General features: G+C 44.0%; 1 protein-coding gene across 5 annotated transcripts in view; it reads left to right on the top strand.

Moving 5' to 3' along the window:
* The first annotated feature begins 281 nt into the window (after positions 1 to 281).
* The window catches only part of LOC137370078 (mediator of RNA polymerase II transcription subunit 30-like), a 62,212-nt gene continuing 34,856 nt past the window's right edge, over positions 282 to 27,637 (top strand). For 2 of the 5 annotated variants that reach the window (XM_068032182.1, XM_068032187.1), the window contains exons 1-2: positions 282 to 396; positions 12,647 to 12,855. In XM_068032182.1, the coding sequence (XP_067888283.1) occupies positions 12,685 to 12,855 (171 nt within the window). In that variant the 5' untranslated portion in view covers positions 282 to 396; positions 12,647 to 12,684. Of the gene's footprint in view, positions 397 to 436; positions 756 to 3,625; positions 6,080 to 12,646; positions 12,856 to 27,637 lie in introns of those variants that run through there. The other 3 variants (XM_068032184.1, XM_068032185.1, XM_068032183.1) reach the window with 3 other exon arrangements.

Genomic DNA, 27,637 nt, shown 5'->3' on the forward strand with positions numbered 1-27,637 from the left:
ACAGGGTGTAATCTGGAGATTACTGCCTCTGAGGTCCCACTCTTCAATTCCTTTCTCAGCTCCCTGAAATTTGCCTGTAGAACCTCGTCCCTCTATATCATTGATACCAATAAGGACCATGACCTTGCACCCTGCTGTGTGCGTTTGTGAACAGAATTTGCACGCTCTCTGCTGCAATCGGCGCTGCACGCGAAACACTGCCCCGCGCTGCCTGTCAATCAAGCAGCTCTCGCGAGGCTGCGGCTCTGAGTGTGAGCAGACTAGGGGGCGGGGCAGAGTCTGGGTCTGTGCGCATGTGCGGGTTGCCGCATCAAGCAGCTGCGAGTTGTGTGTGTGTTAATGAACAGTGGTTTGGTTTCCTTCCTGCGGATTGGGGACCTGGTATGAGGTTGGGTTGTGAGTATTGAAGCGAGTAACGTTTCATCATCGAGACGGTGCTTTGATGCAAACATCTGTGTTTCTTCATGCTGCGGCTGGCACTCTGGGCTTGTTTGTCAGGGCTGAAGGAGTAACACTTCGACAGATAGTAATAGTGTTTACATTTTGAAAAGTTCCATGATTTGCGAGTTTTATGAAGTAAAGGAGCTCATCTGATTAAGTAGCATGTGTCCGTGGGAGAATAAGTCATGTGCTTCTGTTGGTATCAACCAGCCAAAGGTTTGGGTTTTTATTTTAAAGTGGCGCCTCCTTTAATAGCGACAGGCAGTATTTTTCTTGCACTGTGATGGACTGCTGAAAAGGTTTACTCCACGCAGGTAAGGTTCTTGACTGTGTTATGTGAGGTCAGGTATTTACTTGTGAATAAATACGTTGGGCTTGCAATTCCATCATCAACTGCCCTGAAATAATTGTTTTAAAGCTGCAAGCTCCCACAGTTTTGTAAGTTGTTAAACATGAAGAAACAAGAGAATGTCTCTCTTTGCTAAAAGGTAAATATCACTTTTTGATTTCTTTACCCTTCTTGCCCTCTTCTCCCCCCCCCCCCCCCCCCCAACATTGGATGGAGGTAGCTCATACCTCTTTAGATACTGGCTGAGGAACAGCATTAACAGCAGCGCAAGGTCAGCCAAGCAACCCACGATCTTAGAGGAATTGCATGTGCACCAGGACTGAAATGCTTACATAGTTTTCTAATAGATCCTAGCAGTTTAGATCAGCATTAAGCTATGTTACCAATGCTACCATTTTAAGTGTAGGTGGCCCGAAGGAATTGCAGCTGTGTGTTTCTGACCCGGTTTCTCAGGCAATGATAAACCCCTTGAGGAATGCCTGTTGTTTGTCCTCCATACACAGCATATCTAAAGCAAGTATGTGCTTGGCATCTGCTGTCTCTTACCTTTTTTGAGGGTCTGAAATCCCTCTTTTGTTTAATTTCCCAATCTGCACATTAATTATAGCTCATAGAATAGTGACTTGCTGCTCGGCCTCTGCCAGCACCACTGTAAATTGCCTAAGAGCAGGTGCAGCTGCAAGGCAATTAGGTTTTTTTAACATTTAAAGATCTTTACCTGAGAGGAGATACTGCTGTTTGTTTAAGTGAAAAGACAGTCAGAATTAAGACAAATGATGATTGGTATTAGTTTTTGGCATCAATATAATGCTCTTCACATAATAGAGTATTTCACAGGGGCAGAGATGGACAAGCAAAAATTAAATTAAAGGAATAGGTGATTAGTTTTTAGGAGGCTTTTAAAAGTGAGAGAGATAGGGTAGAGTAGTTTTGAAAGGAAATCCCAAAGGACGGGGACATAGTTGAAAAATAAACGCCTTATAGAGTGATGTAGGGCGTTGCCAAAAATTGGCTAGAAGTGCCAGTAATGACTAATCTGGAGTTGGTGCATGGTTGGAGAAGATAACTCGAATAGGGTGAAAGGCGCTGCAGGTACTGTCAGTGTCTCACACCGGGGAGTCAGTAATGGGGAACGAGACCATGAGCTGTGTCAGGGCTGCTTCTGATCTCAATGTGTCTCAGAGCCGGGTGGGAGGGTCAGTAATGGGGAGCGGGACCAGGGTCTGTGTCAGGGCTGCTCCCGGTCTCAATGTGTCTCCGAGCCAGCGGGGAGGGAGGGTGGGGGGTCAGTAATGGGCAACGGGACCATGGTCTGTGTCAGGGCTGCTCCCGGTCTCAATGTGTCTCAGAGTAAAACAGATGAATTGTCAGCTCAAATAGAAATTCATATGTATGACCTGACTGCCATTGGGGCGGCACAGTGGCGCAGTGGTTAGCACCGCAGCCTCACAGCTCCAGGGACCCGGGTTCGATTCTGGGTACTGCCTGTGCGGAGTTTGCAAGTTCTCCCTGTGTCTGCGTGGGTTTCCTCCGGGTGCTCCGGTTTCCTCCCACACGCCAAAGACTTGCAGGTTGATAGGTTAATTGGCCATTACAAATTGCCCCTAGTATAGGTAGGTGGTAGGGAAATATATAGGGACAGGTGGGGATGTGGTAGGAATATGGGATTAGTGTAGGATTAGTATAAATGGGTGGTTGATGGTCGGCACAGACTCGGTGGGCCGAAGGGCCTGTTTCAGTGCTGTATCTCTAAACTAAAACTAAACTACAGAGACGTAACTACAAGGAAACCAAAGCTGGGACCTGAATATCCAAGGGTATGTGACATTCAGGAATGACAGGAAGCTGGGAACATGTGGTGGGGTAGCTCTGTTAATTAAAGAGGGAATTTGTACTGTAGTGAGACATGACCTTAGTTCTAAAGATCGTGACGTAGAATCAGTTTGGGTGGAACTAAGAAACAGCAAGGGGCTGTTGGAGTTGTTTATAAGCCACCAGACAGCAGAGGTAATGTAAATCACAGTATAAATCAGGAAATTAGAGATGCATGTAACAAGGGGGATCATGGGGGATTTCAATCTACATATAGACTAGGTAAGCTTTATTAGTACTGATGTTGTGGAGCATGAATTCTTGGAATGTATGCAAGATGGTTTTCTAGAACAGTACATTGAGGAACCAACTCGGAACAGGCTATTAGATCTAGTATTGTGCAATGAAAAAGGCTAATTAGTAATCTTGTGAAGGAGCCTTTAGGAAAGAGTGACCATAATATAGAATTTTACATTAAGTTTGAAAGTGATGTCGTTCCATCAGAAACTAGGGTCTTAAATCTAAGCAAAGGAAACTATGGAGGTATGAGGGGCAAATTGGCTATGGTAGATTGTGAAACTATGTTAAAAGTTATGATGGCAGTCAGGCAATGGCTAACATTTAAAGAACTAATACATAGTTTAGAATTAGAATTAGAATATTACAGCGCAGTACAGGCCCTTCGGCCCTCGATGTTGCGCCGAGCTGTGAAACCATCTGACCTACACTATTCCATTTTCATCCATGTGTCTATCCAATGTCCACTTAAATGCCCTTAAAGTTGGCGAATCTACTACTGCTGCAGGCAGGGCATTCCACGCCCTTACTACTCTCTGAGTAAAGAAACTACCTCTCACATCTGTCCTATATCTATCACCCCTCAACTTGAAGCTATGTCCCCTCGTGTTTGCCATCACCATCCGAGGAAAAAGACGCTCACTATCCACCCTATCTAACCCTCTGATTATCTTATATGTCTCTATTAAGTCACCTCTCCTCCTCCTTCTCTCCAACGAAAACAACCTCAAGTCCCTCAGCCTTTCCTCGTAAGACCTTCCCTCCATACCAGGCAACATCCTAGTAAATCTCCTCTGCACCCTTTCCATAGCTTCCACATCCTTTCTATAATGCGGTGACCAGAACTGCACGCAATACTCCAGCTGCGGTCTCACCAGAGTCTTGTACAGCTGCAGCATGACCTCGTGGCTCCGAAACTCGACCCCCCTACTAATAAAAGCTAACACACCATATGCCTTCTTGACAGCCCTATTAACCTGGTTAGCAACCTTCAGTGATTTATGCACCTGGACACCAAGATCTCTCTGCTCATCTACACTAACAAGAATCTTCCCATTAGCCCAGTACTCTGCATTCCTGTTACTCCTTCCAAAGTGTATCACCTCACACTTTTCCGCATTAAACTCCATTTGCCATCTCTCAGCCCAGCTCTGCAGCCTATCTATGTCTCTCTGTACCCTACAACATCCTTCGGCACTATCCACAACTCCACCGACCTTAGTGTCATCTGCAAATTTACTAACCCACCCTTCTACACCCTCTTCCAGGTCATTTATAAAAATGACAAACAGCAATGGCCCCAAAACAGATCCTTGAGGTACACCACTAGTAACTAAACTCCAGGATGAACATCTGCCATCAACCACCACCCTCTGTCTTCTTTCAGCTAGCCAATTTCTGATCCAAAGCTCTAAATCACCTTCAACCCCATACTTCCGTATTTTCTGCAATAGCCTACCGTGGGGAACCTTATCAAACGCCTTACTGAAATCCATATACATTTACAACAAAAATACATTCCTTTAATGCACAAAAACCCAGCAAGGAAAGTGTTACAACCATGACTAATGAAAGAAATCAAGGATTGTATTAGAGCAAAGGAAGAGGCGTATAAAGTTGCCTAAAAAATGTTAAGCCAGAGGATTGGGAGCATTTCAGAATTCTGCAAAGGAGGACCAAGAAAACGATTAAGGAAGGGAAAATAGAATGAGAGTAAACCAGCAAGAAAAATAATACAGACTGTAAAAACTTCTATATGTATGTAAAAAGGAAAAGATTAGCAAAGACAAATGTGGGTCCATTACAAGAGGAGTCAGCAGAATTAATAGTGGGGAATAGAGAAATGGCAAAGAAACTAAACAAATGCTTCCTCCTTGAAGACAGACAGAAGTGACTGATGTAAATGAAGAATTGCAAGATATTAATATTAGTTAAAAAAAAGTACTGGAGAAATTAATGGAGCTTAAATAGATAAATCCCTTGGACCTGTTGATCTACATACCAGAGTGGTGAAAGAGGAGGCTGTAGAGATAGTAGGTTCTTTGGTGGTCATCTTTCAAAATTCTATAGACTCTGGAATGGTTCCTGCAAATTGGAAAGTGGCAAGTGTAACCCCACTATTTAAGATAGGAAGGAGAGAGAAAACAGTGAACTGCAGACCTGTTGGCCCAACATTAGTCGTAGGGAAAATGCTGGAATCTATAACAAAGGATCTGATAACAGGACATTTAGAAAATAATGGTCTGTTTAGGCAGAGTCAACATGGATTTATGTCATGTTTAACAAAACTGTTGGAATTTTTTGAGGCTGTAACTCGCAAAATAGATAAGGGGCGACCAGTGGATGTGATGTATTTGGATTTTCAGCAACCTTTGATAAGGTCCCACGCAAGAGGTTGTAAGCAAAATTAGAGCACATGGGATTGGGGGAATATACTGGCATGGATTGAGAACTGGTTCACGGACAGAAGACAGAGTAGGAGTAAATGGGTCATTTTCGGATTGGCAGGCTGTGACTAGTGAGGATCAGTGCTTGGGGCCCAGCTATTCACAATCTATATCAATGATTTGGATGTGGGGATTAAATGTAATATTTCCAAGTTTGGAGATGACCCAAACTAGGTGAAAATGTGGGTTATGAGGAGGATGCAAAGATGCTTCAAGGGGATTTGGAGAGGCTAAGCGAGTGGGCAAAAATTTAGCAGATGGAATACAATGTGGAGAAATGTGAAGTTAAATTGGAGCACGAGTAGGCCATTCGGCCCTTTGGGCCTGCTTCGCCATTCAAAAAAGATCATGGCTGATCGTCTAATTCAGTACCCTTTTCCTGCTTTCTCCCCATATCCTTTGATCCCTTTGGCGTTAAGAAATATCTCCTTCTTGAATATATTTAATGACTTGGCCTCCACTGTCTTCTGCCGTAGAGAATTCCACAGGTTCACCACCCTCTGAGTGAAGAAATTTCTCCTCATCTCGGTTCTAAATGGCATACCCCATATCCTGAGACTGTGACCGTGGTTCTGGACTCCCCAGCCATCAGGAGCATCCTGCCTGCATCTAGCCTGTCTAGTCCTCCTTAAATGCTGAGGGGCTGGGAAGTGTTGAATTTCAAAAGGACTTGGGTGTCCTTCTTCATGAGTCAGTGAAAGCTAACGTGCAGGTACAGCAAGCAATTAAGAAGGTAAGTGGTATGTTGGCCTTCATTACAAGAGGATTTGACTATAAGAGTAAAGATGTTTTACTGTAATTATATAGAGCCTTGGTGAGACTGCACCTGGAGTATTGTGAGCAGTTTTGGTTTCTTTACCTAAGGAAAGATATGCTTGCCATAGAGGGAGTGCAACAAAGGTTCAAACTAATTCCTGGGTTGGAGGGATTGACCTTTAAGAAAAATTAAACAGAATGGTCCTTTACTCTCTGGAGTTTAGAAGAATGAGAGGTGATCTCATTCGAACATACAAAATTCTTGAAGGGCTCGACAAGGTTGATGTAGGAAGGATGTTTCCCCTGGCTTGGGAGTCCGGGACAAGGGAACACAGTCTCAGAATAAGGGACAGGCCATTTAGAACAGAGATGAGGAATTTCTTCTCTCAGAGTGGCGAATGTTTGGAATTCTCTGCCCCAGAGGGCTGTGGAGGCTCAGTCATTGAGTATGTTCAAGACTCCGATCGATAGATTTCTGCATATTAAAAACATCAAGGGTTAGGGGGATAATGCAGGAAAATGGTGTTGAAGTAGATGATCAGTCATGATCTCATTGTATGGTGGAGCAGACTCGAAGGGCTGAATCGCCTACTCCTATTTATTATGTGAAATCAGAAGTAACATCAGTAACTTGGCACAAAGTTGAATAAAACTTTTGAGGTTGTACAGTGGCGCAGTGGTTAGCACCGCAGCCTCACAGCTCCAGGAACCCGGGTTCGATTTTGGGTACTGACTGCGGAGTTTGCAAGTTCTCCCTGTGACCGCGTGGGTTTTTGCCGGGTGCTCTGGTTTCCTCCCACAGCCAAAGACTTGCAGGTTGATAGGTAAATTGGCCATTGTAAATGGCCCCTAGTGTTGGTCGGTTGCAGGGTTAGTATAAATGGGTGGTTGTTGGTCGGCACAGACTCGGTGGGCCGAAGGGCCTGTTTCAGTGCTGTATCTCTAAATATAAAATATAGCACTAGGCTCCACAAGGGAACTAGGGAGGTTAATGGAATTCAATGTGGGGGCACTTAATTGGTGGTAAAAATGGAGCTGCATGGCTTCATTGTTGCTGATGTTGTGAGAAGTTGTGCTGTCAATGATTTAATGTGGCTCGACAGTCAGATGACCGCTCTGGAGTTGGTAGTGATGGTGTGCAAAGAGTTGATTGTCATTGACCAGATGTGTGGAAATTGATTGTTCCAAGTTTAAGATTCTGCCTTGGATTTTATTTCAAGTGCAACATTGTTCATCACTTTAGTAAGTAGCAGGGTGGAAATAATCATCCGTGAATCTGTTTTTTTTATTCATTCCTGGGATGTGGGCATTGATGGCAAGGCCAGCATTTATTGTCCATCCCTAAGTGCCCTTGAACAGGTGGTGGAGAGCCTGCCTTCTTGAACTGCTGCAGTCCATGTGGGGTAGGTACACCTACAGTGCTGTTAGGAAGGGAGTTCCAGGATTTTGACCCAGCGACAGTGAATAAACGGTGATATAATTCCAAGTCAGGATGGTGTGTGGCTTGGAAGGAAACTTGCTGGTGGTGGTGTTCCCATGCATTTGCTGCCCTTGTCTTTCTAGGTGGTAGAGGTGGCGGGTTTGGAAAGTGCTGTCTAAGGAGCCTTGGTGCATTGCTGCAGTGCATCTTGTAGATGATACACACTGCTGCCACTGTGCATCAGTGATGGAGGGAGTGAATGTTTGTGGATGAGGTGCCAATCAAGTGAGCTGCTTTTTCCTGGATGGTGTCGAGCTTCTTGAGTGTTGTTGCAACTGCACCCATCCAGGCAAGTGGAGAGTATTCCATCACACTCCTGACTTGTGCCTTGTAGATGGTGGACAGGCTTTGGGGAGTCAGGAGGTGAGTTACTCGCCTCAGGATTCCTAGCCTCTGATCTACTCTTGTAGCCATGGTATTTATGTGGCTACTCCAGTTCAGTTTCTGGTCAGTGGTAAGCCCCCAGGATGTTGATAGTGGGAGATTCAGTGATGGTAATGCCATCGAATGTCAATGGGCGATGGCTGGATTCTCTCTTGTTGGAGTTGGTCATTGCCTGGCACTTGTGTGGCACGAATGTTACTTGCCACTTATCAGCCCAAGCCTGAATATTGTCCAAGTCTTGCTGCATTTCTACACGGATTGCTTCAGTATCTGAGGAGTCACGGATGGTGCGGAGCATTGTGCAATCATCAGTGAACATCCCACTTCTGACCTTATGATTGAAGGAAGGTCATTGATGAAGCAGCTGAAGATGGTTGGGCCTAGGACACTATCCTGAGGAACTCCTGCAGTGATGTCCTGGAGCTGAGATGATTGACTTCCAACAACCACAACCATCTTCCTTTGCGCTAGGTATGACTCCAACCAGCGGAGAGTTTTCCCCTTGATTCCTATTGACTCCAGTTTTGCTAGGGCTCCTTGATGCCATACTCGGTCAAATGTTGCCTTGATGTCAAGGACAGTCACTCTCACCTCACCTCTCCTGGAGGGATTGAGGGAAAAGGCTTTGCCTACAGCAGTATTTGCATAACTTTGCTGAGGAAAACTAACTTTTTTTATTTTCATTCTACATTAGGACATTGAGAAGGCAATTTAATCCCTTGTGGATTGTGCAAAGAAAATTTATAGTTTATTATTGTACTGCTTAGCATATTAATTCTAGTTCCTATGCTGCTTTGTCCTCTTGAAATTTATAATAAATATTATTGTTCTGTTAACCTGTCCAAGGCTCTAGTCTGTGGTGGTACTTGATCTACTTATGTGGCTGAAAACATTCAGTTTGTCCACGTAACTTCCAGTATGCAAGTTACTGTAGTTGCTAAAAGGCAGGTCAAGTAAAAATGTAAAATGGCCTGATCATGAAGCTTACGTGTGGAAATTGCCATGAAACATTTGAAAGGAAAATCTATAGTTTTAAAAGACAGACCACAACTAATCTATATCATATGTAGGGATCTTATGTCATAATGGATTCGAACAGTTCTGAGTTGTCAGGATCTGGAACGCTCTACCTGAAAAGGTGGTGGAAGCTGATTCCATAAATAATTTTAAATGGGAGTTGGATAGGTATGTAAAACTGGGGAACTTAGAGTTACGGACAAAAAGTGGGGATATTGGATTCAGCACAATTATTCTTTGGAAGAGTCACCACAGGCATGATGAGCCGAATGGCCTCCTTCTATGTTGTAAGTTTCTGTGATTCAATGAACAAAGTCCTTCACAGTTGGGGAATAAAATAGTCTATAGCAATAGTGTGAGCTCCTATCTTTTGAGAGTAAGGGGGGTGTGTGTGTGTATCATAATAGAGAACCATATTTCAAAGTTTGCTGATAAACCAGTTTAGTAAGATGGAAGCATAAAATTACAATGAGACATGGAGTCATTATGGCACAGAAGGAGGCCATTCGGCCCATCGAGTCCATGCCGGCTCTCTGTAGAGCAATCCAGTCAGTCCCAATCCTTCACTTTCTCTTTGTAGCCCTGCAAGTTTATTTCCCTCAAATACCTATTTAATTTCCTTTTTGAAATCATTGATGGTCTCTACTTCCACCACCCTCATAAGCAGCAAGTTCCAGGTCATTATCACTCGGTGTCAAAAAGTTCTTCCTCACATCCCCACTGTATCTCTTGTCCAAAACATTAAAGTGTCCTTTAGTCAATGTAGCATCGGCTAATGGGAACAGTTTTTCTTTGTCTACCTTATCTAAACCTGTCATCATCTTGTACACCTATATGAGATCTCCCCGCAACTTCCATTGCTCCAAGGAGAACAACCCCAGTTTCTCCAACCTAACCTTAGAGCTAAATTCCATCATCCCTGGCACCATTCTGGTAAATCTCTCCTGCACACTCTCGAGGATCTTCGCATCCTTCCTAAAGTATGGTGGACAGAAATGGACACATTTAGCAGGCAAAACTGTGCCAGATGTATTTCAATGCAGGTAAGTGTGAGGTCATCCATTTTGGACTAAAAAAGGATAGATCGGAGTTATTATTGAACTGATGTAAAGCTAGAAACAGTGGCGATCCAAAGAGAGTTAGGAATCTATGTATACAGATCACAGAAGATGTAGTAGTTACAAAGAATAATCAGAAAGTTTCGGGGAGGAAGTCTTGTGACAGCTATACAAAATCCTGGTTAGACCATCACCTGAAGCACTGTGTAGAGTTCTGAGCATTGCACCTCCAGAAAGGATAAATTGGTCTTGGAAAGACTGCAGCACAGATTTACCAGAATGTTACCAGGGCTCCAAGGGTTAGTTTTAGTTGAGATTACATAAAGTAGGCTTGTATTTCCCGGGATATAGAAAGTTAAATGGTAATTTTATTGATTTTAGGATTGTGAAATTGATTGATAGGGAAGATAAAGAGAGACTTTTTCTGCTGGTAGGGGAATCTAGCGCAAGTGACAATACCTTAAAATCAGAGCCAGACCATTCAGGTGAGAAGTTAGGAAATACTACTTCATGAAAAGGATGGTAGAAGTATGGAACACTCTCGCACAAAAGATGTACACTCAATTTATAATTTTAAATCTGAGTGATAGATTCTTGCTAGTTAAGGGTAGAAAAGGTTATGGAACCAAAACAGGTAGTTGAAGTTAAGATACAGATCAGTCATGATCTTATTAAATGTAACAGTGGATGGGTGTTTTTCTGAATGGAGGGATGTGACTAGTGGTGTTCCGCAGGGATCAGTGCTGGGACCTTTGCTGTTTGTAGTATATATAAATGATTTGGAGGAAAATGTAGCTGGTCTGATTAGTAAGTTTGCGGGCGACACAAAGGTTGGTGGAGTTGCGGATAATGATGAGAATTGTCGGAGGATACAGCAGGATATAGATCGGTTGGAGACTTGGGCGGAGAAATGGCAGACGGAGTTTAATCAGGACAAATGTGAGGTAATGCATTTTGGAAGGTCTAATGCAGGTGGGAAGTATACAGTAAATGGCAGAACCATTAGGAGTATTGACAGGCAGAGGGATCTGGGCGTACAGGTCCACAGGTCACTGAAAGTGGCAACGCAGTTGGATAAGGTAGTCAAGAAGGCATACGGCATGCTTGCCTTCATCGGTCGGGGCATAGAGTATAAAAATTGGCAAGTCATGTTGCAGCTGTACAGAACCTTAGTTAGGCCACACTTAGAATATTGCGTGCAATTCTGATCGCCACACTACCAGAAGGACGTGGAGGCTTTGGAGAGGGTACAGAGGAGGTTTACCAGGATGTTGCCTGGTCTGGAGGGCATTAGCTATGAGGAGAGGTTGGAAAAACTTGGATTATTTTCACTGGAACGACGGAGGTGGAGGGGCGACATGATAGAGGTTTACAAAGTTATGAGTGGCATGGACAGAGTGGATAGTCAGAAGCTTTTTCCCAGGGTGGAAGAGTCAGTTACTGGGGGACATAGGTTTAAGGTGCGAGGGGCAAAGTTTCGAGGGGATGTGCGAGGCAAGTTTTTTTTACACAGAGGGTGGTGAGTGCCTGGAACTTGCTGCCAGGGGAGGTGGTGGAAGCAGATACGACAGCGACGTTTAAGAGACATCTTGACAAATATATGACTAGGAAGGGAATAGAGGGATATGGGCCCCGGAAGTGCAGAAGGTGTTAGTTTAGGCAGGCATCAAGATCGGCGCAGGCTTGGAGGGCAGAATGGCCTGTTCCTGTGCTGTACTGTTCTTTGTAATGGTGCACCATGTTTCCGTATGTGTGTGTGTGTAATCTCACAACACTAATAATTGTCACTAATTGATGCTGAATTGATAATGTTCCATGAAGCCACAGAATGGTTGATGTGGTTACATTGGGTTTTTCCTGAGATCGGGGTTAAGGCACTTTGTTGGGGCAGCTTAAAAGCATCTTTGATCTGACTGATGCAGACATCATGTGCCAAAATTGGTCTATCGTTGGCACTCTGGTACTGCCGCGCCCCCCCCCCCCCCCCCCCAACCAACCAACAGTGACAACCATTACCTTGAAAATAAGAAAACATGCTATTATAATTTTTTTAAACCCTAGTATGCAACTGCTGTAAGAGAACTTATTTCTCAGTAAAATCCTGATTCTTTTATCATCTCATAGTTAACTCCTTACATTGTAAATCTCAATAACAGTCAAATATTCATGTCACCGAGTACACGCATTTGCAGTTCATTGAAGCAGAAGAGTTAGACTTTGATCAGGTAGAATCTGGAAGGCTTCCGTGCACAGTAAATAAATGGGAATGAAATAGGGTATAATAATAAATAGGGTATATGGATAATAAGTCGCAAGGAATGGTTTTTGTGATGCAACAGCACACCTGGGGTTCTGGTATCATTGTAAATATGCTGAATGTTTCTCTGTTCGTTAATGGCATCATCAGGATCTCACGCGTGTGTTAAAACCTTGATATCATTCCACTATATCAGAATCAAGAAGTTTTTATGCTTTAAGCATTGATAGATAAATTGATATGGACATCTTGTGCAATGCATGCATACAGCATTCTTAATTTCTTTGCTAAATTGTCATCCTTTGAAACATTCATATCTTCTTGTTTGTACAAAATCCTTTCTGCCAGCATTTTCATAACATTGACGAGTTGGAAGACAGGGAGTCATGGCAACACCCCCGGTGCCTGGTTCAGGGATGCCTGGAACATTTTCTGGACCACAGGGCCAGGCTGGACGTGAAGTTAATACAGCTTCTCTGTGTCGAATTGGCCAAGAGACGGTGCAAGATATTGTCTCAAGAACCATGGAGATCTTCCAGCTTCTAAGGAACATGCAGGTCAGTGATTGCTTTTTGCCTATGTTGCAGTAGGCGCAGTGAATGGAACCAGTATTCTGATACACTGCAAACAGCCTGGAGTGTCCATGTTATGACCAGGTGAGAAGGGATCTAGGATTCTCTCTCAGCCTTTGCCTGGTTTAACCTTAACAGGGTTTAATTTTAAAAACAGTGTTTTTAGCTCCCTCTCAGTGAATCCTTATTCACTGCTCCAGTTGTAAGGCAAAGAAATCAGACAGGTTTCCTTAGATTTAAACAAGAAAGGTGGAAGTTTATTAATCTTAAACTCTAATCCAGTTAACGACTACAAATATGTGACGCAACCACACTAGCATGCAAATGCGATAAACACACATGCAGATAGAGACAGAAAAAGTAGAAAAGAATAAAGGGGAAAAGTTTGACGCAATATCGGGATTATAATTATAGTCCTTTAAGTTCAATGTGGAGTCTTCGGTTGCTGATAAGTCCCACAATTCGTTGGGGCCCAGTGCACGCTTCAACTTGTTTCGATGTCGGAGTCTTTTTTCTCTTGAGGTTTACATGTCTTCTGTGGATCCGGTGGCTTGGGAGAAAGCGAGAGACAGCCAGGAAAGAGGCTTCCTTGTTCCCGCTTCAGTTGCAAACTGCCTGCAGTTTCAATTCAAACTGTCCTGTGTCCCATTCAAAAGCCTGGACCACCCAGTTAGTCATGTGACCAGCTGGTTTAACCAGTCCTGGCTGTGTGGATTGTATCATCTTCGCAGTCCCTGGAATGTGTTTCCTTATACCTTCCATGTTTGGTGATCAAAATTCACTTGGATTAATTTGCCCAGGGAGTAGTTATTTGTCTGCACATGCACCGTCTTAGTATGCAAATGTCCTCCAGTCAAAAGTCTGGTGGTCTCTTTAACGAGCCATATCTTCGCTCCAGCAACAGTTTAAAATCAATGTTTATATGATGAAATTAATATGCCTCATTCTTGGCAGATGGGGGTCTGCATGACAGCCCATGATAACTTGATTGACTAATAGTAATGCATTACAGATTTAAGTAGCTCTGTTGAAGTTTACATCAAATTGGGTGAATACAAGACGAGAATATAACAACTGGGAGGTTTTGCGGAACTGTATCAAACACTAGTTAGGCCACACTGGAGTACTGCGTACAGTTCTGGTCGCCGCACTAAAGGAAAGATGTGATTGCACTAGAGAGGGTACAGTGGAGATTTACGAGGATGTTGCCTGGACTGGAGAATTTTAGTTATGAGGGAAGATTGGAAAGGCTAGGGTTGTTTTCGTTGGAACAGAGGAAGCTGAGGGGCGGCCGAATTGAAGTGTATAATCCTATTTTACTTGGTTGAGGGGTCCATAATGAGGGGGCATAGATTTAGGGTAAGAGGTAGGAGGTTTAGAGTGGATTCAAGAGGAATTTCTTTCACCCAGAGGGTTGTAGGGTTCTGGAACTCACTGCCTGAAAGGGTGGTAGAAGTGGAGACCCTCAGAACATTTAAAAAGTACTTGGACATGCACTTGAAGTGCCGTAAACTAAAAGGCTATGGACCAAGAGCTGGAAAGTGGGATTAGGCTCGATGGTTACTTGTCAGCTGGCGTAAACGCAATGGGCCGAATGGTCTCCATCCATGCTGTAAATTTCTATGATTTTAGAAACCTTTTTTTCGAATGGCTATTATTCACAAATTTGTTTTGGAGGTTTTATTACCTTTGAAGCACAAATTTTGTCATAAAATCATCGTCTGTGGTCCTTCTAAATAACTACCCAATAAGAAGCTTTGGCATGTGGTATGACTATGATCTGAGACTGCTTCAACATGTCAATCTACACTATACTGATACAAAAGCAAAATACTGCAGATGCTGGAAATCTGAAACAAAAACAGAAAATACTGGAAATACTCAGGTCAGGCAGCATTTGTGGAGAGAAAAACAGTTAACATTTCAGATCTATGACCTAATCACTTAAAAAGGAATTGAATAAATATTTGAAAAGAATGATAAGTTAGTTAGCTTCAGTTGAAGAACTAGCAGCAGCCTAATTGCCTCTTCCTGTGTTGTAAATTTTAGTAATGCATGAATAATTAAAATTGCAATTTGTGGATAAATCTTTAGATCCAAATCAGGCTTGTTGTTTACTTTATCACTAGGAACCAGGTTCCAGTCGTTGATTAATTACAAAGTGCCATATCTACGCAATTGCAGTATTCTTGGACAGTCTGACACATTCTGATTGTAGAGGGATTGTTCATTTGTTAGTGTCCATGCAGTTACTTTCATGTAAATGTAGATAGATCCAACTTAGAGGTTTTATCAAAACAACGGCAGCAATGGAGGGGAACAGACTTTGGGCTTTATGATGGAACTAACTATATTTTGAAGCTGCCAGTTGAGGATTGACAATCTGATTTGACTTGCTTGCTCATCTGACATAAGTAATATAAATTCTCTTGTGTCTGTTTCCTGGTTTGCAAGTAAGGGAATAAACAAACCTATGTGAGGATGTCACTGAGTTTACTGGTTGTGTGCGCTTTTTTTTAAATTTAGAGACACAAACCTGAAACAGGCCCTTCGGCCCACTGAGTCTGTGCTGACCATCAACCACCCATTTATACTAATCCTAAATTAATCCCATTACCCTCTCACATCCCCACCTTCTCTCAATTCCCATTTCACCTATCTATACTAGGGGCAATTTATAATGGCCAATTTACCTATCAACCTGCCAATCTTTGGCTGTGGGAGGAAACCAGAGCACCCGGCAAAAACCCACGCGGTCACAGGGAGAACTTGCAAACTCCACACAGGCAGTACCCAGAATCGATCCCGGGTCGCTGGAGCTGTGAGGCTGCGGTGCTAACCACTGCGCCACCCGCTCCTTCAGTTGTGACAAATGCTTCCACATGGAACACCCGAGCATTTAAGGAAAAAAAAGAAAAAATAGCGAAGACAAATGTGGGTCCATTGCAGGCAGAGACAGGAAATTTATAATAGGAAATAGGAAAATGGCAGAGAATCTAAATAATTACTTTAGTGTCTGTCTTCATACAAGAAGTCTCCCTGAAATAATTGAGAGCCAAGGGTCTACTGAGAATGAGGAACTGAAAGAAATTAGGACGAGTAAAAAAAGTAGTATTGGAGAAATTAATGGGATTGAAAGTTTACAAATCCCTGGAACCTGGTGATCTTCACCCTAGAGTGTTAAGAGATAGCTACGGAGATAGTGGATGCATTGATAATTATCTTTCAAAATTCTATAAATTCTGCAGTGGTTCCTGCAGATTGGAATGTTGCAACATAACCCCAATGTTTAAGAATGGAGGGAGAGAGAAAACGGGGAACTACAGACCTGTTAGCCTGAAGTCGGTAGTAGGGAAATACTAGAATCTATTATAAAGGTTGTCATTACTGGACACTTAGAAAATAATGGTCTGATTGGGCAGAGTCAACATGGATTTATGAAGGGGAAATCATGTTTGACAAACTTGTTAGAGTTTTTTGAGGATGTTAGTAGCAGAGTAGATAAGGAGGAACCAGTGGATGTGGTGTATTTGGACTTTCAGAAGGCTTTTAATAAAGTCCCACATAGGCGGTTACTAAGCAAAATTAAATCACATGGGATTAGGGGTAATATACTATCATGGGTAGAGAATTGGGTAACAGGCAGAAAACAGAGTAGGAATAAATGGATCATTCTGAGGTTGGCAGGCTGTGACCAGTGGGGTACCACAAGGGTCAGTGCTTGGGGCCCCAGCTGTGCACAATCTATGTCAATGATTTGGATGTGGGGAACAATTTAATATTTCCAAGTTTGCAGATGACACAAAACTTGGTGGGAATGTGAATTGTGAGGAGGATGCAAAGAGACTTCAAGGGGATTTGGACAGGCTAAGTGAGTGGGCGAGGACATGGCAGATGGATTATAATGTGGATAAGTGTGAGGTTATCCATTTTGGTAGGAGAAACAGAGGTGCAGAATATTTGGTGAGAGATTGGAAAGTGTTCATGTCCAAAGGGACCTAGGTGTCGTTGTTCATCAGTCACTGAAAGCCAGCATGCAAGTGCAGCAAGCAATTAGGAAGGCAAACGGTATGTTAGCCTTTATCATGAGGATTGGAGTAGAGGAGCAAAAAAGTCTTGGTTCAATTGAATATAGCATTGGTGAGGCTGCACCTGGAATGATGCATGCAGTTCTGGTCCTCTTGCCTGAGGAAGGATATACTTGACGTGGAGGGAGTACAGCAGAGGTTCACCAGACTGATTCCTGGGATGGTGGGATTGTCCTATGAGGAGAGATTGAGGAGACTGGACCTGTATTCTCCAAAGTTTAGAAGAATGAAAGGTGATCTCATAGAAGCTTACAAAATTCTTAAATGGATAGACAAGGTAAATGCAGATAGGATGTTTCCCCTGGCTGTGGGATCTAGAACCAGGGGACACAATCTCAGAATAAAGGGCAAGCCATTTAGGACTGAGTTGAGGAGGAACCTCTTCACTCTGAGGGTGGTGAATCTTTGGAATTCTCTACCCCCAGAGGGTGGTGGAAGCTCAGTCGCTGAGTAAGTTCAAGACAGAGATCGATAGATTTCTAGTTGCTAATGACATCAAGGGATATGGGGATAGTACGGGAATATGGCATTGAGGTAGACAATCAGCCGTGATCTAGACTGGTGGAGCAGGCTCAAAGGGCAGAATGGCCTACTCCTGCTCCTCAGTTCCTAAAAAATTCCTTCTGGACTCAGCTTTGTTCTGTGTTGGTGAAACTTGTTTGTTTTTGGGCAGTTATTGCATCATTTTATTTTCTAAAAATAAGTCCCCTTTGTAAAGTGCTCATAAATACTCATAAAAATATTTGATTCCATTATCCAAAAGTAACAACTTTATTCTATCCTGTTCCAGTTAGTTAATTAAAAAATATCAGTCACTTGCTAATTAATTAAACTGTGGTAAAGTTGAGAAATCAAACACAAAGAACAAAGAAAATTACAGCACAGGAACAGGCCCTTCGGCCCTCCAAGCCTGCGCCGATCCAGATCCTCTATCTAAACCTGTCGCCTATTTTCTAAGGGTCTGTATCTCTTTGCTTCCTGCCCATTCATGTATCTGTCTAGATACATCTTAAAAGACGCTATCGTGCCCGTGTCTACCACCTCCACTGGCAACGCGTTCCAGGCACCCACCACCCTCTGCGTAAAGAACTTTCCACGCATATCCCCCCGTAAACTTTTCCCCTCTCACTTTGAACTCGCGACCCCTAGTAATTGAATCCCCCACTCTGGGGAAAAAGCTTCTTGCTATCCACCCTGTCTATACCTCTCATGATTTTGTACACCTCAATCAGGTCCCCCCTCAACCTCCGTCTTTCTAATGAAAATAATCCTAATCTACTCAACCTCTCTTCATAGCTAGTGCCCTCCATACCAGGCAACATCCTGGTGAACCTCCTCTGCACCCTCTCCAAAGCATCTACATCCTTTTGGTAATGTGGCGACCAGAACTGCACGCAGTATTCCAAATGTGGCCGAACCAAAATCTTATACAACTGTAACATGACCTGCCAACTCTTGTACTCAATACCCTGTCCGATGAAGGAAAGCATGCCGTATGCCTTCTTGACCACTCTATTGACCTGCGTTGCCACCTTCAGGGAACAATGGACCTGAACACCCAAATCTCTCTGTGCATCAATTTTCCCCAGGACTTTTCCATTTACTGTATAGTTCACTCTTGAATTGGATCTTCCAAAATGCATCACCTCGCATTTGCCCTGATTGAACTCCATCTGCCATTTCTCTGCCCAACTCTCCAATCTATCTATATTCTGCTGTATTCTCTGACAGTCCCCTTCACTATCTGCTACTCCACCAATCTTAGTGTCGTCTGCAAACTTGCTAATCAGACCACCTATACTTTCCTCCAAATCATTTATGTATATCACAAACAACAGTGGTCCCAGCACGGATCCCTGTGGAACACCACTGGTCACACGTCTCCATTTTGAGAAACTCCCTTCCACTGCTACTCTCTGTCTCCTGTTGCCCAGCCAGTTCTTTATCCATCTAGCTAGTACACCCTGGACCCCATGCGACTTCACTTTCTCCATCAACCTACCATGGGGAACCTTATCAAACGCCTTACTGAAGTCCATGTATATGACATCTACAGCCCTTCCCTCATCAATCAACTTTGTCACTTCCTCAAAGAATTCTGTTAAGTTGGTAAGACATGACCTTCCCTGCACAAAACCATGTTGCCTATCACTGATAAGCCCATTTTCTTTCAAATGGGAATAGATCCTATCCCTCAGTATCTTCTCCAGCAGCTTCCCTACCACTGACGTCAAGCTCACCGGTCTATAATTACCTGGATTATCCCTGCTACCCTTCTTAAACAAGGGGACAACATTAGCAATTCTCCAGTCCTCCGGGACTTCACCCATGTTTAAGGATGCTGCAAAGATATCTGTAAGGCCCCAGCTATTTCCCTCAGTAACCTGGGATAGATCCCATCCGGACCTGGGGACTTGTCCACCTTAATGCCTTTTAGAATACCCAACACTTCCTCCCTCCTTATGCCGACTTGACCCAGAGTAATCAAACATCTATCCCTAACCTCAACATCCGTCATGTCCCTCTCCTCGGTGAATACCGATGCAAAGTACTCATTTAGAATCTCACCCATTTTCTCTGACTCCACGCATAATTTTCCTCCTTTGTCCTTGAGTGGGCCAATCCTTTCTCTAGTTACCCTCTTGCTCCTTATATATGAATAAAAGGCTTTGGGATTTTCCTTAAACCTGTTTGCTAAAGATATTTCATGACCCCTTTTAGCCCTCTTAATTCCTCGTTTCAGATTGGTCCTACATTCCCGATATTCTTCCAAAGCTTCGTCTTTCTTCAGCCGCCTAGACCTTATGTATGCTTCCTTTTTCCTCTTAGCTAGTTTCACAATTTCACCTGTCATACATGGTTCCCTAATCTTGCCATTTCTATCCCTCATTTTCACAGGAACATGTCTCTCCTGCACACTAATCAACCTCTCTTTAAAAGCCTCCCACATATCAAATGTGGATTTATCTTCAAACAGCTGCTCCCAATCTACATTTCCCAGCTCCTGCCGAATTTTGGTATAGTTGGCCTTCCCCCAATTTAGCACTCTTCCTTTAGGACCACTCTCGTCTTTGTCCATGAGTATTCTAAAACTTACGGAATTGTGATCACTATTCCCAAAGTAGTCCCCTACTGAAACTTCAACCACCTGGCCGGTGTACACTGTATAGCTTATCAAATCTCCTGGTCTATGGGTACAGAATTGCTACAATAGCAGATTCTGCTAATGCAGTATTTGGTGTGTGAGACATTGCACTATCGCTGTGAGGCATTGTCAATTTGCTATCTAAAATTAAGGATCACATTTCTCTCATTATTTACTTACGTGCTTTGATTGTAAAGAGGCTATACATTTTAGTCACCTGTGCCCACCCCCCAACCCGCCAATGATGCTTGCTTGGATACACATGGTAAAGGGCTAAAGGGCTGGGTATCAGAACTATATGTGTCAATTGAAATATTATGCTTCCTTTATTTTTAACCATACCTTTCGTTGAACACTCTCTCTGATCCTTACATGTTCATTTCACTATCTAGTTACTGGACAGTTTTTTAAGAGTACATGATAGAATTTCGCATTCAGTTTCAGGGTGAGAAACTTGGGCCTGAAACTAGTGTCTTAAACTTAAATAAAGGCAATTATAAAGGTATGAAGGCAGAGTTGGCTAAAGTGGACTGGGAAATAGATTAAATGGTAAGATGGTATATAAGCAGTAGCTGACATTTAAGGAGATATTTCATAATTCTCAACAAAGATATATTCCATTGAGGAAGAAAGATTCTACGAGAAGGGTGAACTATCCATGGCTAACTAAGGAAGTTGAGGATGTGTCATGCCCATGGAGGGAACAGTGATGAAATATGAAATGAACTGGAGGAATTATGAAATAAATGTAAGCTGTTGAACTAAGCTACAGGAAAATGGACACTTTTCTACCTGGCAACATGGATGGACAGGTTAGATGATCCCCTGCTGTACTGCCAAACAACATGTTTGTCTGTTGAAGATGGGACCATTATTAACCTTTGAAATTGCCTTGAGGAGGCACACTGACATGCCAAAAGTTCTGTACTAACGACTCCTGTCATCAAAAATTAGGCTAGTAAAGGCTTTTGCAGACAGACTAGGAAAATTTTATGGGTCCTGCAAGAGCAGCTTTGGTGGCGGGCAGGTTAGTTAATTAGGCGCGATTTGCTTTTTCAGATTTACGACGGCAGGTTTTTGCATCACAATTACAATTATGTTTGCGGTAGTCCGGTGCTCCCCCGCATAGTGGTGGATTGCAGCTTTGCATGCATTTTCATACTATGAATACTCATTACCCTACAATTATTTCAAATTCAGTCCAACTGCCGAATTAAGTTAGTGGCAAACAGTATTCCTGTGCCACCTGGTGCACACTCGTTTAAAGGTGATGTACACCAGTCGGCTTTGTGCAATTGTGTCTGAGGTCAGTTGTTTCATATCTTGCACTAATCGGCACAAGGGAGACCAACATTGGAATGGATGTTTGGCTGCAGGCTCGATTCTTCTCGGGATGGTGGGGAATTCATGGGGCGGGGGGGTGTGCATGGAAGCACAGCAAGGATAGCCGGCGAGGATACAGGGTGGGGTTATCGGGTGCATGGAGGACCAGGAGAGGGTACTCGGGCAGGACAGGGTGGAGTCTCGGGTGGGTGGAGGATCAGACGAGGGAAGAGGACAGCGTTCAGGATGTGTAATCGTTGTTATTGATGCTGAAGCTGGCTGTGGTTGGTTCCAGGGGTGGTGGATTGATGTGTGCATGCCAGTAAACGGATAGTCATGAGGGGCCTGAAGGGAGGAATGAGTGCTGTCTATGTCGGGTCCTGTGAGACGAAATCAGAGCACTGGCAGGCAGAGGGAATGATCACAGTGACGGGGCATTTGGATTTCCTAGGGGGGAAGGTCGAGACTTCGGGTTGGGTATTCCAAGACATAGGGAGTGGAACGGGACTCGGCGACTACATCAAGGTGGATTTTAGGAGGACCGGGGTGAGAGTCGGCAGTTGAATGGTCACAGGAGTAGGACTGGTAGGGATGACATGAATAAATTGATGATGATTCAGTCCAAGGTAATGGGAGGAGGTTCAATGGTAACAGAGGGAAGATGTAAATTTGCATTGGGTGGATCAGTGGTGATGGTGGCAGGAGGAGATTGGAAGATGGGGAAACATGCCTGGCAATGCAGACACAACATTTTCTTAAAAGATAATACAAACCACGTGGCCACTCAACGAGTGCAAGTAGAGTGGGAGGAGACTAATGGTGGGTGGGATTTCCTGCTGGGTGCAATTTTGCAGCACATAAAAGCAATTTGCTCATTATCTCAATGGTTCAGCTGAATAGCAACGGTAGGCTGAATTGGAATGCTGTGCTCATTTCAATATTTGCAAAGCTGCAAAGATACGTGTCTCATACACTCAATTGGTCTCCTACCGTGGGAAGAAGAGCAGAGGGATCGACTGAGGAGGGCTCTTTTTCCTCAGTAGATGATGCCTAAATGCCAGCAGCAGACAGAACAAGGTGAGGATGCTCAGAATGATGCCATCCAGGAAAGGCGTTCTCGAGGACGGGCGCTGGTGCATCATGGCATCCTTGGGACAAGGACAAATTACCTTCAAATGTCAGAGATAATGCCAGAGACGCCTAAGGATGTCACATGTAATGGTCACAGAAATTTGTAGGATCCTGCAGCATGACTTGCAACAGCTTGGATTTAGTGGGAATCCCATGCCTGGTGCCCTCAAAGTGACTGCTGCACTCTTTTTTTTTGGCTAGCGGGGCCTTCCAGGGATCAACAGGTGACTAATGTGACACATCACAGTCTGCAACCCATAGGTGTATCAAAGAAGTGACCAATGCCCTATTTCGTCGTGCCAATGATTTCATCTACTTCCATGTTAATTAGGATAGCCAGGCAGCATGGTCTGCGCCCTTCGGCGCCATTACTGGGGTCCCTAGAGTGCAAGGGGTAATCAACTGCACTCGTGGCCATTAGAGCTCCCTGTGACCAGCCTGCAGCATTTGTGAATAGCAAAGGCTTCCACTCTTTGAACATAGAACTGGTTTGCGACCACAGGCGCAGAATCATGCAGGTATGCGCCCGTTGTCCAGGGAGCTGTCACAACTTATACATTTTGTGGAACTCACAGCTGCCAGGAATTTTTGATGAACCAGCCAAAGTGGACGGCTGGATAATGGGTGACAAGGGTTACCCGCTTTGGACATGGATGACACCAGTGCGGCATCCCCAAAGCGCAACAGAAGAGCGATATAATGCTGCGCACGCATCCACCAGAGCCATCATCGAATACACCACTGGCATGTTGAAAATGCGCTTCCGCTGCCTTGACTGGTCTGGAGGGGTTCTTCATTATGTACCACAGTCTCACGAATAATCGTTTTTTGCTGTTCATTGCACGACCTGGTAGTTAGATGCAGTCATATTTTGCATGCGGAGGAACACCAGTCCTTCTCAGATGAGGATGACTATGAAAAGGGTGAGGAGGAGCATAACAATATAGATATGCCATCATGGATATAAGGGCCATGGAGAGACATGCAAGGGACATCAGGGAGAACCTCATATTTGCACATTTCAGCCAACATTGAAGCACTTAATAAAGGAACATTGGGAGGAAAAAAAATTTCAAAATATGGTCACAAAAGCCTGTATTCTGATTCATTGCTGTAATTTACAAGGGCTTTTTTGACAACAGTACATGAACTTAGTGGAGATGTGTCGAATGGCCTGTTTGCTATCAACTTCATTGAAAGCGACCTGCGTCTCCATGGAAATAGTGTTCTGCATCAAGGCATTACCCCTCACAGGATGCTGGAACATTGAAGCACTTTGTAACTGGCAGATCAAATCTTTTCTGGGTTATGATGAACCTGCAGCAACACCTATGTGAAGGAATGTAAGGGGGTGACCTCAGAACTACAGTTGGAAGGCATGTTGGTAAGGAATAAAGTGCAAAATCTTCAAATGACAAACACCCGTCATTGAAGACTGAAGACTCAAAAGGGTAAAAGCACACTGACTGTCTTCAGAAATGCATTGATGCTTGCAATGCGTTCCTGCCATAAGCCTCCAATAAACATTTTCCTTTTCATCTGAAACAAAGCGAATGATTTACGAGAGTGCATTAAATAGTAAAGCAAATAAATCTATATTGAAACGACATTAATCTATGTACAATATTTACAACACCCGTGCTACCTTCGTGCTCAAATGTTAAATTTTTCTTTTCCTACCACTACATCTCGGTGCAACCCCAGCATTAGCAGCTAAGGTGGCGGCAGTCTGCTCAGTGCATTGCCGCGTTGCTCTGGATGCCTGTGGTGGGCGACCTCTGGAGGTATGGGGCCTCGATGTCCTAAAAATCTCTCCTTGATTCGTTTAAGATGACCTCTTACCTTGTGTCCATAAACTAATTCAAAGGGACTAAAGCCAATGGACTCATTGGGTGAATCCCATGTAGCCGTTCCAAAGCCCCTTGTGACTATGGGTGGTAGGCTGAGGTCTTTAGCTGGGTTATGTTCCGATTACCCGTGACCTTTTGAAATATACTGGAAATGAACTTCATGCCCTGATCTGACTGGATCTCAGCAGGCAGCCCATATTGGGCCAAGAATTGGGTTACCCCTTCCACCACTACCTTGGCAGAGATAGTTCTTAAAGGGATGGCCTCTGCGAATCGGGTAGCCACATCCATAATGGTGAGAAGATACTGGTAGCCCCCTTTTGTTTTCAGCAGGGGCCCAACACAGTCCACCAGCACTCAGCTGAATGGTTCCCCAAAAGTCGGTAGGCGAAATAGGGGCACAGGTTTTATTGCAAGTTGGGACTTCCCCACAACCTGCACATCTGGCAAGTGTTACAGAACTCCACCACATCCTTGTGGAGTTGTGAACAGCACAAATGATGCAGGCTTGGGTTTTTCGGATATCGACATGTCCAACCATTGGAATTGCATGGGCTATTCTCAATATTTCCGTGCGGTACCTCGGCAGCACCACTACCTGTCCATTTTTCATCTGCAAGTCTGTGAGGAGCTCTCCACTTCCTCATTGGCACCTCCTCCTTTAAATAGTAGTACTCTGGAACTCCCTCTGCTTCAGCTTCAGTTAGGGCAGTCTGTGCTAACTTTTTTAACACTGGGTTGACTTGCTGAGCCTCGACCAAGTAAGATCTGCTTAACACTTCCTTTTGTTTCTCTAAATTCCCGAAAAAGATTTCAGATAACCAGACAGCAGAGTCATCTGTCTGCAGTGCTAGTTCAGCCTCCTCTGTCTGAGCTTGTTTGGCCATCGACCGTGTCACTACAAGATGCCAGGGACCTTCTCCTGTAACTGCTCTGTCTCCCTGACCTCGTTTGGCCTCTCTAAGACAACTGGGGAAGCCACCACGTTTGGCCTTTGCTAGGTCATTACCAAGGAGCAGGTCGACACCGTCCACAGGTAAATTAGGGACAAATCCCACAGTTACCAGTCCTGAAATAAGGTCGCATTCCAGGTGAACCAGATATAAAGGAATGGGCATATACCTTCCCCCGATACCGTTCACTAATATTTTGGCATCGAATGTACTCTCTGGGGGAAAGTTCATGCCTTTTCTCAGCAGAAGGGACTGGGTAGCCCCTGTATCCCTAAGTGTGACTATCTGCTTATTGCCTCACTCGAGGGGTATGGGGTCACTTTTTTCCTTGGGATACAGGATCCTGGTAACTCTCCCGCATTCTCCGTGGTAAGTTTGCAGGGACATACTGCCACCGCCTGGTCTGCCGTGCTCTCCATCAGGACCCCTTTTCCTGCACTGATACCTTGACTATACCTATGGGTTTTCCCCGTAACTACCAGCAGTCAATTCGAAAGTGACCTGCCTTGTTGCAGTGGAAACATACAGACTTTAGGAATCACTCCTGTTCTCAGCAACCTCCTTTTTGGCCAGAGGAGGGTCCCCTTTGTTTCCAGCTTTCCTTTCTCGCTCATGGCCGTTCATCCTCCTGTCACCCTCCCATCTTCTATCCTTTTCAGGTTTTTGGAGGTCACTAGGTAAGAGTTTCCCTTGAAGCAAGGGCTTGTGGACAAGCTGATAATTATCAACCAGGGTTGCTGCCCTCCTGGCTGTTGGAAACTTTTGTCCCGCCACGCTGGTTTTTATGGAGAGGGGAAGCAAGTTTTTGAACTCTACGAAGAGGATCACATTTCTGAGGCTCTCATAGATGGGATCTGCCTTAAGCGCCCGTATCCATTGGGCGAAAGCAAGTTGCTTAACCCTTCCAAATTTGATGTGTTTGTTTCGGCCATTTTTGGAGAGTTCAGAATTTTTGGTACACCTCACGTGCTTAGGATAGCATTTTTGGTGATCGCATACTTTGATGAACTCTTGTCAGATAATGGGCAATAAACCTCATGAGCTTTTCCTGTTAATTTGCTTTGCAGTAGCAGGGTCCAGCCCTCTGCTGGCCACTTCAACTGTTTTGCAAGTTTTTCAAATGAGATGAAAGATGCTTCCACATTCCCCTCATCAAACTTTAGTATCAATTGGGAGAACTTTGAGATCAGCACTCGGTCGTGAGCTAGGGGTAGTTCTGTCACCAGCAGTGCCTTCACTGGGTACATAGGGTCTTCGCTTATTCGGTTCGAGCTGTCTTCACTTTCTTTCCTCCTCCTCCTTCTGAAAAGCTCTTTTTCTCTCCCTTTCCTCTAATTCTGTCTCCCTTCCCGTAATTCTGTGTCTTTCTTTTTTCTTTGAATTCTAGCTCTAGTCTCTGCTGTTCCAGCTGTATCTTGACTAATGCTTGTCTGTTACAGATTCTATGCCCCTCTCCAGTTCTTCAGTTTCAATTTCAAAGCTTTAGGATTTCAGGTTTCCGAGCTTTTGGACGGATATACGTCGTACGACCACCGAATTTAGCCTGAAGCCAGCAGAGACACCAACCTCCACAGATTGTATACTCTTTTAATTTCTCTGGACTCTAATTTGACCATTCTACCCTTCCCCACTCAGTAACCTATTTGTGTGAGTGTGCGCGCGTGCGTGAGTGTCAGAGAGGAAACTGGAGTGTATTTTATTTTTACTTAAATCAGTTTAAGCACAATAAAGCTCGCCTCTTTCTTTGTTACACAAGAGAAAACTTGTCTGGTTCTTTTTATGATCGCGGCAGGTAGTTAAACACTCACTGAATTGACAAGTATATCCACTTCGAAAAGACATAATCCTGTTGTGGTCAAACGAGGAGAGGAAAAAGAGGGGAGCCTTTCGACCCCTTCTCACCTGATTGTAACAAAAATTTGGGGGCTTGCCCAGGATCAAAGCAAAAACAAACGAGAAATTGGAAGCGGGTGGTCCTGAGGCTTCCGGTTTGAAGATGTGGATGCTTGTTTGGTGGTTCTCCAGCAGACAGCGATGCAGCTGATTTCCTTCAAGGGAGTCTTGTCTGTTCCTTCTGGAGACTCCTCTACTCAGTCGCTCCCCCCTCAGCCCTAAGTAATTAAGCACAGTGAGCATCGATTGGTGAACAGGCTAGTGCAATCAAACACAGATCAATTAAACCACTGAACACTACAGTCTGCAGCAGGGAGTATGTCTCCGTGCTCACGGTCACCGAAGCTTGCAAGGTTAGAGTGGTTTGTCTCCAGTTTTATATTC

Source organism: Heterodontus francisci, chromosome 5 (genome assembly GCF_036365525.1).
Source record: "Heterodontus francisci isolate sHetFra1 chromosome 5, sHetFra1.hap1, whole genome shotgun sequence".
NCBI classification, from domain to species: Eukaryota; Metazoa; Chordata; class Chondrichthyes; order Heterodontiformes; family Heterodontidae; genus Heterodontus; species Heterodontus francisci.